The following is a 15,768-nucleotide window of genomic DNA, read 5'->3' on the forward strand; positions in this document are numbered from 1 at the left end:
TATACCCTTTCTTAAACAATGGCATACCATTAGCCACCTTCCAGTCTTCCGGTACTTCATCCGTGTTTATACTCTGCAGTCAGCAGCATGTGTCACATCTCTCCTGCTTTTTACTATTCACTTAACTGAATGAAAATGAAAATGCTGGGAGATGTAAAGAGAGCTGTTATTGGAATATCATCTGTTTCATAATACACAAAGTCAAAACGACCCCACTGATGCACATGGAAGTCCATCTTTACAACTAATGATATTGTTGTTATTCCCAAGTTTCCATCAGTCTCCAGCTATTTATATTACTTGGCAGATGTAATCTGAATTCTCTTGGAATGTCATTATTTTCATTGATGATTTGATCACAGAACAGCATCCTAGCTTCGATGGTACTATCTGATATTCTATTAGATTATGTAAGCTCAGTATTTGAACATGCCAAAGATCTATGTTGTGTGCCAGCAGATGGTTTCTTAACGCTGTTGTGATAAATAATTTGGTGCTGCTTCAGCAGAGGCTATCACTTAAACCTAATCATTACTATGACATTCTGTTCAGTCACTGGTTGGCTTCCTTTAGTTAACAAAACTTTTAGCTTGTAATTTATTGCCCAGCTTGTGGACTCAATGGGGAGTCCATTTGGGCAGTAGGGTTGCCATTCTGGTTAGATATACTCATCACAAGGTTTTCTGGTTCCATTTGCTTAAATTTATTCAACTCTTTTCTAATGCCTGAGTTAATTTTGTCATGCTCACAGCAATATCCAGGAAATTAAAACTTAAATTCTGAAAACTCCAAGGATAATCCTGGAAGGTTGACAAACCCCTAGGGCCACATTACATTCCAATGTGTTTTGAGCTGTTCAATATTTTGGGCACAGATAGTGCTTGAAGACACTTGGTATTGGCCTTGTACCTTAACACCAACACTGAGACTGAAAGTGGTGCAGTCATGGAGAGACAGCAATCTGCTCAATAAAATATTGGCTTCTGTGATCTGGACCAGTGAAATCAGAACTTATCAATTCTTATTGAAATTGTCAACGATAATCCAACATGCGGTGTTATTCGGTCTTCCTACCACAAACTAGATAAAACTTGGCAAGCAAATCATTGAGCATGAGACTATGCAGAGATGCAAACCCTTGAGCTAAAGGGGTAGCAGGTGTAATGCGTGTCAATACAATGTTGAGCCATTTAAATCATATTAGGATTCAATTTTCATCAAGTTCCTTTTAATAGTCTATTTTGGCCCTTTGAGGGCCACCTTCATCTCGTTGCAGAACCTACTCTGCACAAGTTTCATCTGCTTGATTGAACAACACTTTGGAGGTTAGAAAATAAGGAAAAGGTAAGGGGACTGAATTTCTGTGGATGGAAGGGAGGGGATGTGAGATGATCCTCCTGATCTCCCATTGCGACAGAAATTGAGAAAACCTAGCAAGAAATTTCTACTCTATAGAGTGTTGCAGTTTTGCTGTACATCACAACAGTGAGGGTCAGAGAAATAAAAAAAACACTGTGGATTATAACATGGAGAAGTTTAAACATCTTCATTCATTGGCATATAACATGTAGCCATTACAATCATAAGACAGTAGCATATCCAAAATAATATAAAAATAATTTAAATTTTACTTTAAAATTAATACATGAGGGTTGTTGCTTTAAGTGTTTTCTTACCAGAAAGGGCAACATACTGAAAAAGTTTCATTAAAGGTAGGTGGACAAATGTTTTCATTGTTCAAAGTGATGGAACTGCACATTACAAGAGGTATGTGATTAAACTGGCATAAACTTTGGTAGCTATGAGAATGTGTATACTTATATAAGTTAGAATTGATAAATAGTATTTTCTCATGTTAATCATTTATTAATGCATGCCAAAATTGACTATATATTTAATATTTACAGTGACTGTATGCTAGTTTGTCATATAATTTTACTGAAACAATGAAATACTGTGTAACTATTCTGACACATAGAAGTTCTGAATTATAGTCATTTTGGAGAATTGTGGAGCTTAAAATTGACAGTCTACACATAAACTCCACCTTCAGTTCACAGTGATGAAAGAATATTTTTTTGCTCAATTTCAAATACTGAACCATAACATCAATTGATGCCACAATAATATAATTTTACTGTGTATCATTTATTGTATGCCTGTTCGTACTAAACCATTGGTAGCGCAATGCAATGGTCCTCATTAGCACAGAGGTAAAAGATAAATTTTCCCAAGTGACAAGTCACTTTCTGACATGGATGGGGTAGAAAAGGATGTTGCACCATCCACACTCATCTACAAGGATCAATATAACATGACATGTGAGTTCGTGCAGTGTACATTACATATTCAGTTTATGGTCCATTTCTTACATACTGCACCCAACCTTGTATTCTTTGTTGCCTCTTGACAATCTGTTAATAGTAGCATATTTGGAGATTCCAGTTCAGTAAGCATGTAGGTCAGAGAGATCCCAGGCTCAGATCAGATCTGTACAGTTAGCTGGTAACAGTGAGGGGAAGGGAGAAGATTTCCCATAGTTGAACTCCAGGAGAAGAAACAACAAGTGATATTTTTACTACTAACTGCCATCTATTCTTCTCACCCTTCTTCCCTAGAGCTTTGGATTCTACCTGCTGTTGTGGTCTGCTCTGGAGTATTTCCTGGCCAATTGGATGCCAACTTGTCAATCAGACTGATAGTAAGTCAGAGAGCCTGTCAGCTCCAATGGACACACATTGCACAGTTAGTTAAAACACCACAGCACCCAAATTCCATTCCACTCCCCTTGAAGTGCACAGGAGAAGCAGCTTTATAAATGAGCATTACTCAACCACCTGCCATTGCATTTTAAAGTCCCATGCTTTATACATGAAGTTTATATATTGATTAATCACTGGACTTCTGAGCTGCTGACAATCTGGTGAAAATGATTTCTTAGCCACTTCAGACCTTTTTCAATGACCACAATCTTCCAAGGAAGGGTCTGTAGAAATGGTGGTCAGGCAAGATTCCCTTAAAAAGGAAAAACATCACGAAAGGTGCCAAATTGAAAAAAGTGAGAACAGAATCATCCAACCCTTCTTCTGCTTTTAAATGTGAATAAATACATTTTCTTTTGGCATTTTAATGAACTTAGCAATGCAGGCAGTCAAGCAATTGTATTCCAAGCAAGATAATTGTACATTTCAGCCCCAGACTAAAGAGTCGCTAGGATGTTTGTTTTGTGGGTTGGGTTTTGTCAGTCCTCATGCAGTCACTAGATGGAGCACCTCACCAAGGCATCAGTTTACCTCTTAGTGTGTTCATCTTCCTTTGGCAGACACCATCGAGGGTAATGGAATAGGGCTGTTAGTGACCTGGAGCAAAGGCTACAAATCTGTGTTTCACAGATACAAAATGGGTTGTGCTGGGTTGATTTAGCGTTAATGATTATGGAATGCAGTTGAGCCTCTGTCCAACATTCCATGACATTCATCGCTCGAATCCACTTTAGACATAACTGAAGGCACCAGAGTAAATATTCGAGAGACATGTATGTAGTGCAGTGAAGTGCAGTAGGGGCAGAACCAGTTATTCCCTGTCTGAAAACACAACCTGTTGACTAAGCTTGTGAAGTGTATAATGTCAAATTCGACATCAAAATATAATGTCCAAACGATCTTCTATTCTTGCCGTACCATATTTTTAAAATTTTTGCAAAATCACCAAGCAGCCATTTCTCATTTCTGCTGCTGAAATATGTACAATTGACAGATTTGCATTTTGCTTCCAATTCTGTGCTTTAAAATGTTTCAATTAGCAAAATCAGCCAAAAGAATGAAAAAGAAAAGAATGAAATGCTAAAAGAAACAGGCTGGGTGACAAGCTGTGTGTGACAGGTCTTGTTTCACAAGCTAGTTGCATTTTAATTGAGTGAAAAAAACTAGGCCTGTTCAATAATATCCCAACTTTAGAAGCTCCTGAGTAGGGCACACAAAGCCTTACTACCCCACACCTTCACGTGCCCAGGGCACTGTCAAACAAACAATATGGAGTCACGAGACTTGAGATAGACTGAAAACATACAGAATTTGTCCCTCATCTCATGAGTCTATCACATTGTATAAGCCCATGAGAGCACTGAGGAACAGCCATGGGATTGATGACAAAGGATCAGTGTGGGAGCAATGAGGGGCAGCATAGATGAGGAAACATTAGAACAAAGAATAATAGTTGGATTGATGTATGTGAGAAACGAAAAGTCAGATCAGTGACGAACAATGGAAGTGAATGAAAGGAAACGATTTGGAAGAGTGGGGTTGCTGAAATATAGTCCTATAACTGGTGAGGAATGAGGAGCTGTGAGACTAGCAAAAACCAGTACCATACAATGGTGTAAATCAGTAAATGAGTATTTTATGAATATTACAGAGAATAACTCTACCAGGAATGCATTAATATGATTTTTTTTTCTATTCATTCACCCATGGAATGTAGGCATTGTTGGCTGACCCGCATTTATTACTCTCCCCTAACTGCCGTTAAGAAGGTGCAGGTGGGCTGCCCAGTATGCTTATATGGTTATTTAATTAGTTCAAATCAAGGGCATTCCTAAACTTTCAGAAGCCCTTTCCTTTACAGCTGTGCCAATGGTGCCACCACTCTTTTTGCCAGCAGCACTGTGAAATAAATCTGGGAATGCTGATGTTGGTGCAAAAACACTGGGATCACTGGGTTCAGCAACAGCGGCAGACAGTTCGAAGATCAGCTTTCCTTTGTGAGTCAGAAGCAGCCATTGTTTTTAGCCTCTGTTGGAATTGTCCACTCTGCACCAATAGAGGGCAGCATTGGTATGGTTCGATCCCAGTCATCAGCAGCAAGTGAAGTCATACATTGCAAACATTAATGTTTATGCATTTGCTGTCACTGGCCTATGAGTTTGTCAATGCAAAAATGCACCAAAAGCTTGGGATGTAGCATCTTTATCTTGTATCAGTTCTCTAATAATAGCCATGCATCCTTTAAATGATCCACTCCGTACCTCAGACTGAACAGACGTTAATGGGAGGGCACCTTGGAGTTTGATTTTTTTTCCCTTGTTGACTAATCTCGCAAAGACAGTCACAGCAGTGTAAAATAGGTTTAAGTGTTTGGTAGTCATGCTGATTGTTTCATTAACGTTAGCAGATGGAGAAAAGATGTAATAAAATCATGATCCATTCTTATCTCTCTCGTATTTTACTACCAGTCATATCTATAATTCAGAACTTCTGTACTTTTACATATTATAAAAATCAGCCTTTAATAATTCAGCCCTTTAATAGAAAAAAATCCCCGTCTGTTGAATTCTAATTGTGTGAACCTAAAAAGAAACACTTCAATTTTGGGCTCCACATTCCTAGTAGAAATATATTCTACTCTTATTTACATCACCCTGTGCTCCTAATCCAGAAGTTTGCTGGAGTTTACCCACTGAATGGCATCCGTGCAACGCCAGTTCATGCCAATAGTTGCTGGTTGGTTAGGAAGCTATTCCATGCCATTCCTGAGAATTTGATTTGCTGCAATCAACATGACACTGATGATGAAAGCCACACCAAATGCGCAGATCAAGCTCTTCCTCACACACGTCTGTCGGTTCTTCTTTTGTGAATGCACTGCCAGAAGCAAAGAAGAAAGCCGTCATTTGCAGTTTAAACTCGGACAAACACACCCCATGCTTTCAACATAACACGGCCTCAGTCAAGCAGCAGATTTGTGTTACTCTAAATGAAACAGACAAATCTGATGACAATTGGAGTCAATTCTTTGTAGAAGCAGAGTGGGCATTAAAGAACAATTCCACCAATGTAAGAAATCACACAAACAGTGAGCATCAAAATCATCAGTAGGGGCTGCTGCTCTCCAGTGTCCATTGTGCCTTTGTGGCCATTAAGGAAGAAATTACAAATAATTTTAATGCTTGTTTAAAGAACGTAGTTACACTTCTAGTGGATCACATTGGTGGTGTGCTGCATATACAGTAGGGGACGTAGCCAAAGGGACCAGGAAGATTCAAGGTTTTACCATTATTCCACACTGATCTCAGCCAGTGCAGTATGAGTAGTTGCGCTGCAAGTTGAACGGAAGGTTAGAGGGGAAAACCAACTGGGATGCTCAAGATAACGACCAAAGATTCCAGTTTGCATTGATGTGAACAACATTGGGTGTGATTCTGATTATCTTAGAGTTATATAACTCAATAACCCTCACAGAGTCAACTGTGAGGAGTGGTCCCTTGGCTGAGGTACAAGTAGATGTTTGGGTCCAGCACTCTGAGAAGGAAGTTGGGAAAAAATATCGATAAAGAAGAAGCCAGAATCATTTCCCCTACTGGAAGCCAATCCCAGACTTCAATGGTACCATCCAGAAACAATTTGACTTGTGTTTGGTACTTGTAAAGTGAGAAAGAGCTGTACAGCATGACCTTCATGCAAATCAAATAGACGGATTTGATGGGAAAATAAAGAGTACTACTTTATTTGGCTTTCAGGAAGTGTGAATTTTTAATACTGCCTAAACAAAAGGAGCCAATCTTTAGACCCAAGTTTAATTAAATTATTAAGTTTTATTAAGGTAAAAATAGACTTTGATTTTATAATATCAATGTTTTTGTTGGAGAAGCATTGCATTTCATTTTATTACAAAGTAAACACAATTCTTGTTTTATTACAAAAGGACACCATTAATAAATAGTTACCAAACTGAGTTTGGTAATCCATTTATGATCACTTAAAGGGAACCTGGTTGCATTAATCTTCAGAAAGAAAAGAGAAAGCACTTTCACTTCCTTCTTAACAAATGACAAGACTGAATCAATGGTGAAAAGTCAGCCATGAAATCCCTCGTCCCTTTGTTGTTAGGAATTGGATGTGATTGCCATGTTAAATTCCTCACAAATTAGCACTGCAGAAATGAATACTTTGAAGAGTTTATGTTGTGAAAGACCAGTTTACAAATGAAGTAGTTTTGAAGGGTCATAAAGTTCAGGGTTATGATAAGAAGAGTAAGATAGTAAGATGTTGACAGAAAGATGATCAAAGGAAAAATTTGAAATTATTAAACTGCCGGCTTCAAGAATAATAACATCCAACAGTGAAGCTGGTTAACAGCCTCTAACTTTACATCTTTCTCCAATCTAACTCACAAAGAAAAATAAACAATGACTGGAAGGAAAAGATTAGTTAAGGTTTAAAAGAGTTGTCTGCAAATCTTGAGGAAATATTTCTTTGCTCTGTTTCAGCAATATCATAACAGCATGGGCATTTCCTTTTTCATTGTTGGAAAGTATAAATGCAGTTAAATATTTGTTGTTCTCCCTAGATTTTAGAACAGTATTTTATGTGATAAAGATTCTTTCTCAATCCTTAAAAGAGTTCCCTATTTGTGACCAATCTCCTGTTATTTAGTGAGATCCTTGATGCTTTGCAGGGAGCACGGTGTCTCATTACAGCCATGATAGCAGTGAGTGACGGAGCAGGCTTGATAGGCCGAATGGCCTACTCCTGCTCTTATATGTATGTTTCAGTAACAAGTTACTATTGTGTATTTCATACTTGTCTTCAGGGGAAAAAGTGTTATAAAATCGATTTCTTTTGTAAGAGTTCCTTTGGTTTCATGGGATAAGATAAAATGGCAACAAATCACATTGTTTCACCTCTTCTGTCCCTCTTATGTCTCCCAAGCACTCTCTATCATTCTGATTCTGACCAACTGTGCATCCAAGCCCTTCTGCTCAACCTTGGTAGCCTTCAGCTAAGCTGCTCCCCTCCCTGGAATTGCCTCCTTAAACCCTTCCACTTCTTCTCCCCCTTGAAGATGTTCTTTGAAATCCATTCTTTGACCAAACTTCTGTCCCCACCCCTGGCCAACCCTCTCCCAATATTTGTTTTTGGCTTGGCATCCTTGTACTATTGTGAAGCACTTCAGAAAGTTTTTCTATGGTAACGGCATTACATCAGTGGCTGCAAACCAAGAAATTATTCTTATTTATTTGCCATTAATTATGATTCTTGTACATTAATTGTACTGTTATTTCCAGCAATGATGCTATGATGTTTTCCATCTTGCAAACTGGGCAAAATGGCTAATATATGTGGTCACTGCTTCTCAGCACGATGGCGATAAGAATCTTAGAAATGTGTAAAAGACAACAATTATACATTCTATCAATTTTAGTGCTTCACTATTGAATGTTCATTGCATTATATAACAACCAGTATAATATCGAAGCTGTGAGCTGTTGTTGTGAGGAGACAACAGACAGTACATCTTTGGATTGTGGGAGGAAACCCACACTGACACGGGGAGAATGTGCAAACTCCACACAAACAGTTATCTGAAGGTGGAATTGAACTCGGGTCCCTGGCGCTGTGAGGCAGCAGCGCTAACCACCGAGCCGATATCATGAAAGCCCAAATAGGCAACAGTTTTTGGTAATTTTTTCAAGAAAATCTGTTTTCTGTTCTCCCTGCTCTTTATGTCTCCTTGTGTAATCCCCTGCCCAGGAGATGACTGGCCTGCTGCCGAGGCATCATCAATTGATTTCTCCAGTGACTCAGTTGTCCATGCATCTGACAAGCTCCGGCTCAGATTTCTTGCTGTTTATTTTTGTTCCTTTTCATGAGGGCAGCAAAGATTCAGCTTCGTGTATTTTTAGGTTTCTACTTGTGGAACAGGGACGGGATATTGATATTTAAATTCCGAAGGGAGCTATGAGTCAGGAGATAAAGCTGCCTTGCACCAATTTGAATTAAAATTCCAGGGTATCTTTCTGGTAGTCCAAACTACAATACGTAATCATTCCCCAATCATAAAGTCTCAGGTTCCCACCGGATGGGGACTGATACTGTTGTTGTTGGTGGTATATTTCTTTTTTAAATTCACCAAGCGTCAGCAACAGGATTGTTTTACACCGAGTTGGTCAGATCGGGGTTTGACAACCTTCAGAAGTCAAAGTGGATTTCAAAGTCACTCAAATATAATGCCAGCACTTGCGTTTAGAATACAAAGAAGCCATTGAAATTCAGTATTACATAACTGACAATATCAGTATGCATTAAAACCATGAATGAATATAATCCAGTAGCTGGGGGCAGTGTACGTCAGACAGTTCTGAAACACAGTCTTTTTAGCAATCTTGCTTCCTAATCTCACAGAGCTGGCAGAAATTTTAATTAATTTTGTGACTCACCAGCATGTTGCATAGATTTATTCGCAAACAGATGAGCTATGTAAAGATTCAGCTGGTCCAAAAATGCATGCACATTATATATAGTTTGCCCCTGCCACTTACAGTTTATTTTGGAGATACGAGTTTCAATCAATCCCTTCACCAGACTGTGTGCTTATTGAAGATCTCCAATTTTGATAGCTCCTTGCTGGTGATGAAATGACAGCAACATCCGGAGTTGATGTTTTAAAGAGGAGTTCACCCCAGCCGAAAACAATATGATTTGAACAGCACATCAAAACGTGTTCTCAAGTGTTGCTACTGCTGCTGCTGTGTTTACAGAGAAATCCAGCATGCAAATGCGACTATTTTCGATTTGCAACTGTGACTTCTAAAGTCTTGACTACTTTTTTAAAATTCATTAATGCAGCCTCTTTAAAATAATAAAATGTCCCAATGCATATAATCAGACAAAATGAGGATAGTGTGTTCAATTGTTTCAAAGGCATGGGTGAATGTGGTAGGTAACTGGATGACGAGAATGTAGGATAACAGGTGGGTGAGGGGGTACAGGTGGCAGTTAAGTGGGTGAGAGGATAAGGTGGGTTGATGCTGGAAGGAGAGGTTGGTTCAGGTGAGGTGGTAGAGGTTGGGTGTCAAGGGGAGGATTGAGTGTTGTTGGCATTTCTTCTGTCTGCGTGGTACATTTTCAAGTTGGAAAGAAAAGGACAGTGCCACAGAGATCAATGCCAGGGCTCCAACTATTCCCAAGTTATACTAATGACTAAGACAAAGGAACTGAATGCAGATTACAAAGATAAGTTGAAATGTGAGATGCGAAGAGGGCATATGGAGTCTGCATAGGACCATAAATAGGTTAGTGAGTGAATAAACATTTAGCAAAGGGAGTCAAAATAGACTAAAATGTGAACTTGCCCCCTTTAGCATGAAGAATAGAAAACTAGCATATTATTTAAATGGAGAGAGAGATTGTGCAATTCAGAGCTACAGAGGGTGTCCTCACACATGAATCACATAAAGTTAGTTTCCACGTACAGCAAGTGATTACAAAAACAGATGATATGTTTTAATATAAAGGTTGGAATTCTTTGCGACAGTTATACAGAGCATTGGTGAGACCATTTCTGGGGTACAATGTATTGTTTTGATTTTCTTATTTAATAAAAGTGTTAGCAGCAGTTCCAAACTGAACCAGTATCCATTGGAGATTAGCAGGGTAAGAGTTGATATTATTGAGGCATATACAATCCTGAGAGGACTCGACAAGATGGATGCTGAAGGGATGTTTTCCTTGTAGGAGAGACTAGAACTATGGTACACAGCTCAAAAATAAGGGTTCTTCCATTGATGAGCGAGAGAGAAGGAGAAATTATCTTTGGAAGCCTCTTCTCCAGACAACAGCACAGGTAGAATCATTTAATATGTTTAAGGCAGAGGTAATTAGATTCTTGCCTAACAAGGGAGTAAAGGTTATCGGGGAAAGGCAGGAATGTGCAGTTGAGGCCACAATCAGAATTTTATTCACTGGTACAGCCAGCCAGAAATGCCAAATAGCGCACTGGGGAGGTGATGACCTAGTGGTATTATCACTGGACTGTTAATCCAGAGACCCAGGTAATGTTCTGGGGACCTGGGATCGAATGCCTCATGGCAGATTCATTAAAAATTTGGAATTAAGAATTTTATGATGATCATAAAACCATTGTTGATTGTCAGAAAACCCATCTGGTTCACCAATGTCTTTAGGGAAGGAAACTGCCATCCTTAACTGGGCTGGCCTACATGTGACTCCAGACCCCCAGCAATAACTCTCAACTGCCATCTGGGCAATTAGGGATGGGCAACGAATACTGGCCTAGCCAGAAACACCCTCATTTTGTGAACGAATGAAAAACAATTCCTGCTCCTAATTCTTATGCTTGTATGTACTTATGTTCACATGCGTCAAGTTTGCATTTATTGAGAAGCTAAAAATTGACATCAAATAAGAAATGGAGGGTGATAGCAATCTTAGAATAGAGAAACATTTACGATATCAGTTAGAATTGGGGGTGGGGCAGTGCCAGGAAGAAATGATAGTTGGTTGGCAGTTTAGTGGGAATGGGGTTGAAAGAGCCAGAGTTAAGCCTCGTGGCTATGAAAAGGATTGAGAAGGCATAGGAGATATAGGACAAACGCGTGAGGTCAGTGTTAGGGCAGGGGTAACTTTTGGGGAGGCTTGTCTTTGAGGAAAGTGAAGCAACAGAGGCAACCTCAAACTTTGTAACAAAGTATTCATGAGTCCAAGTCCAATCTTTGGGTAGTGCTCGACATGAATCTCAGCTCGTGCATTAGTCAGGATGCAATAGGTCTCAAACTTCCAGACCAAGGAGGAGAAATTATCAGTGATGGTCTTGCTCCTGATCATTGTGTAGTTCTCACCCAGCACATGTCAATCTGCCTCAAAACAGGCTCCGGTTCCGCACAAGTGCAATGTATAGCCATATACACACTTGCGATCTCTGTCTCTAGCAACACTCGCTCAACCTCTCAGCTGTCCAGCTCCCCAGTTTCATTCATTCCATCATCTTATCTGATGTGTTAACAAAAAGATGTTTACCTTCCTTTCAGCAGTTAAGTATCACAAGCTCCAACAACAAAATATTCTTCCGCTCTCTCTTCCCCTTCACTTCCCTCTTCTATTCTCACCTCTACATGTGTTTGCAGTACCCTCCCACCTTTGCCACTCTGTTGCTGAACAATCTTTCCTTAGAGAATGATTCAGTTTTACTCCTTTATGCTAATCACCTCAATGAATTTTTAGCATGGCACAAATCTAAGCTTCACTTCTGTTGCTTAAAACTCCATGCTCACTCTTTTGACCAGCTGTCCTTCTCCCACCTTCTCCCGCTGTCAATTGAACCCACTGATCCATCTTCAATACTCTCCATTCACCTGGATCCCTGCCTTGGGTTTCTTATCTGTTGTTGTCACAAAAACAATTTCTCCTTTAACTCACTTCATAGCTATACCTTCTTGAAGGATCATAGAATCCCTATAACCATTCAGCCCATCAAGTCCACACCGACCCTCTGAAGAGCATCCCACCCTGACCCACCCCATCCCTGTAACCCTGCACTTCCCATGACTAATCCACCTAGCCTGCACATCCCCCGGACACGATGGGCAACTTAAGCATGGCCAATCCACCTAACCTGTGCAACTTTGGACTGTGTGAGGAAACTGGAGCACGGAGGAAACCCACACAGAGTCGCAGAGAATGTGCAAACTCCACACAGACAGTTGCCCAAAGTTGGAATCAAACCCAGGACCCTTGCACTGTCAGGCAGCAGTGTTAACCACTGAGCCATCATGCTATCCCAAGGAGATAAAGAAAATGTCTTGTTCTAGTTCCTCTACTCTTTTTCTGGTATATTGATGACTATATCAGTATAATTTTCTGTTCTAACCGGGAACTTAAAATCTTCACCAAATTTGCTTCCAATTGCCACCCTCTCCTCACCATCCAAGATCCAAAGTATTCCTTCCAGTTGAAGTAGTGATGTATGTGTGCTCCTTTCAAATTCAAGTACTGTATTTATTGCTCACAATCTGATGTCCTCTACACTGAAGAGACCAAACACAGACTGGGTAACCAATTTTTAGAAAACCTCTCTCTCTGTTCACTGGCATGATCCTGAGCTCATTCCCAATTATTTTGTGTTTTCAATTTCTCTGTCCCCATTTTTGAGGACAGACAATCAGTTAATATTCATTAGAAGCCCACTAACTCTTACATTTGTCTCAACTAAACTTCCTCACACACTGCTCCCTGCAAGGATTCCATTCCATTCTCTAAGACTGTTCATCTCAGTCACATCTATACTGATGTTGGAGCTTTGCAGACCAGCATAACTGTATCCTCTTTCCTCAACTCACCTCCTGACTCCCCAAAGCTTGTGCATCATCTACAAGGCACAAGTCAGGCGTGTGATGGGATACTCCCTACTTGCCTGGATGGGTGCAGCTCCAACAACACTCAACAAGCTTGACACCATCCAGGACAAAGCAGTTCATTTGACTGGCACCACATCCCTACTCCCTCCACCACCAAGGCTCAGTAGCAGCAGTGTGTACTATCTCAAGATGTGCTGCAAAAATTCACTAAAAATCCTTAGACAGCACCTTCCAAATCCATGACCACTTCCATCTAGAAGGACAAGGGCAGCAGATACATGTAAACACCACCACCCGAAAATTCCCCTGCAAGCCACTCATCATCCTGACTCATACCTTTCCTTCACAGTCGCTGTGTCAAAATCCTGGAATTTCCACCCTGAGAGGGAGATAATCTACAGCATGTGGACTGTAGTGGTTCAAGAAGGCAGCTCACCACCACTTTCTCAGGGGCAACTAGGGATGGGGAATAAATGCTGGCCCAGCCAGTTACACCCACATCCCATAAATGATTAATGAAACTGATGTTTTCCCATGACCACCTCCCACACAGTTGACAGGTCCTCAACCATGTTCAACCCAATTCCTGAACTTCTGCTCACATCCCTTCGACTCCCTCCCAGAACCAACAAAAGCTATTTTTATCTTCACCTTCCAACATTCTAGCCTACACATTGAATAGATAATCCTCGACCAATGTCAAACATATCTTCCCTATCCCTGTCAAGAGGGAGCAGATCCTCCGTTGGTCCACCCCTCAACCACCCGACACATTCCCATTCCCATGTAACAACTGCCCTTTTCCCTCTGCCCTCTCCTGGCCATCCAAGGTCTCAAGTATTCCTTCCAGTTGAAGTAGTGATGTATGTGTGCTCCTTTCAACGTCAATACTGTATTTGTTGCTCACAATCTGATGTCCTCTACACTGAAGAGACCAAAAACAGAACCGGGTAACCAGTTTGAGGAACACCTCTCTCTCAGTTCACTGGCCTGCTCCTGAGCTCCTATTTGCCTCCCATTTTAATTTTCTGCCTTACTCAAATCTTGACATCTCTATCCTTGACCTGCTGCAATGTGAAGTTCACTCGCAGGGCCTTTTGATTAGGAACTTTGCATCAAAACAATAGATATAACAACGAGTTCAACAATTTCAGACCATAAACTCTGTCCCATCATTTTCTTTGTTTTTGCTTCCATGTGCTGGCCTTAATCTTGTTCTTCAGGCTTTTGCTTTTGGATACTACCATTTGATATTGTGACATTCACATTCACTTTGGACAAATCTTTTGATTCCTCACTATAAACGTTACCGCTCTAACAAGTCTCTGGTCCACCAACCTCTCGCAACCTCTTCCTTTTGTTCATCCTTTCCCTAGCTCAAAGCTTATTACACTTCTGTCTTCCTTCAGTTTTAAATAAGGCCTTTGAACTGAAAAGTTAACTCTGCTTCTACTTCCACCAATGTTGCCAGAAGTCATGTTGAGGTTGTACACGATATTGGTGAGGCCTCTTCTGGATTATGTTGCAGTTTTGGTCACCCTGCTATAGGAAGGATAATAAATTGGAGAGGGTTCAGAAAAGATTTACTGGCATGTTGCAGCAAATGGGGGGGTTTGAGTTATAAAAATAGACTGGGACTTTTATCACTGGAGTGTAAGAGATTAAGGGGTGACCTTATTGAGGTTTATAAAATCATGAGGGGCATAGATAAGGTGAATGACAAGGGCTTTTCCCTAGGGTGGGGGAGTTCAAAACTTGGGAACATATTTTTAAGGTGAAAGGAGAAAGATTTAAAAAGGACATATGAGGGGCAACATTTTCCACACAGAGAGTGGTTCATGTGTGGAATGAACTGCCAGAGGCAGTTGTGGATGTATGTCCAGTTACAACATTTAAAAGATAAGCGGGACTGGTTTATTCTGGGAACATGGTCAGCATGGACTAGTTGGACTGAAGGGTCTGTTTCCATGCTGAATGACTCTATGAATATAACTGCTGGTTACTTCCACCATTTTCTGTTTTTATTTCAGGGTCAGCTGTGCCCTGTCAAACTCCTAAACACAAGAGTCACAAAAGGGTGAGGTTTCGCAGCATCACTGATTCCCATACAGTGAAGCCCTGGCTTCAGCTTTCATTTTAAAAGAACAAGGTAGGAAAGAAAAGAAACCTATCGAATCTGACTGAAATAAGAAGAACCTGAAATACAGTATTTGCTGCCGTACTGAATTAAAAACCGGGACAGCTGTTAGCTGTGCTGAAAACAATAATAACTAAAAATTAGCGACTTTGCATAATAAATAACATCAAAAGTTAAACCAATTTCCTTCAATAAAATCTGTGCTGTCCTTAATCTTATTCTGTTTCTCTTCTTCAGCTGTGAGTGATTCAGTGAACTTCAAAAATAATAATGAAGTCAGCCTCTGTTCAGCAAATGTGACAGGCTTACCTTCAAATTCGGTATGACAGTTACTTGAACTTTCATTCAGACTTTCCTCCTCAGTTATGATGATGTTCTCAATATCTTTCATTGTCAAATGGTCCCGAAATGCATGAAATAATATGTGCTTCAGTTCTTCCAGTGTAATCCTCTGCATATCGAACTGATGGAAAAATAAAAG

The 15,768-nt window shown here is 40.2% G+C and overlaps 1 protein-coding gene across 2 annotated transcripts in view; it reads right to left on the reverse strand.

Moving 5' to 3' along the window:
* Positions 1 to 5,511: 5,511 nt before the first annotated feature.
* Positions 5,512 to 15,768, reverse strand: part of LOC109913705 (calcium-binding protein 8) — a 315,322-nt gene continuing 305,065 nt past the window's right edge. The window contains exons 4-6 of one of the 2 annotated variants that reach the window (XM_048612643.1): positions 15,597 to 15,750; positions 13,690 to 13,692; positions 5,512 to 5,639 (exon numbers count right to left, since the gene is read on the reverse strand). In XM_048612643.1, the coding sequence (XP_048468600.1) occupies positions 5,512 to 5,639; positions 13,690 to 13,692; positions 15,597 to 15,750 (285 nt within the window). The remainder of the gene's footprint in view (positions 5,640 to 13,689; positions 13,693 to 15,596; positions 15,751 to 15,768) is intronic. The other variant, XM_048612644.1, reaches the window with a different exon arrangement.

The sequence above is a fragment of the Rhincodon typus genome, chromosome 26 (assembly GCF_021869965.1).
Source record: "Rhincodon typus isolate 14 chromosome 26, sRhiTyp1.1, whole genome shotgun sequence".
In the NCBI taxonomy this organism is placed as follows: Eukaryota; Metazoa; Chordata; class Chondrichthyes; order Orectolobiformes; family Rhincodontidae; genus Rhincodon; species Rhincodon typus.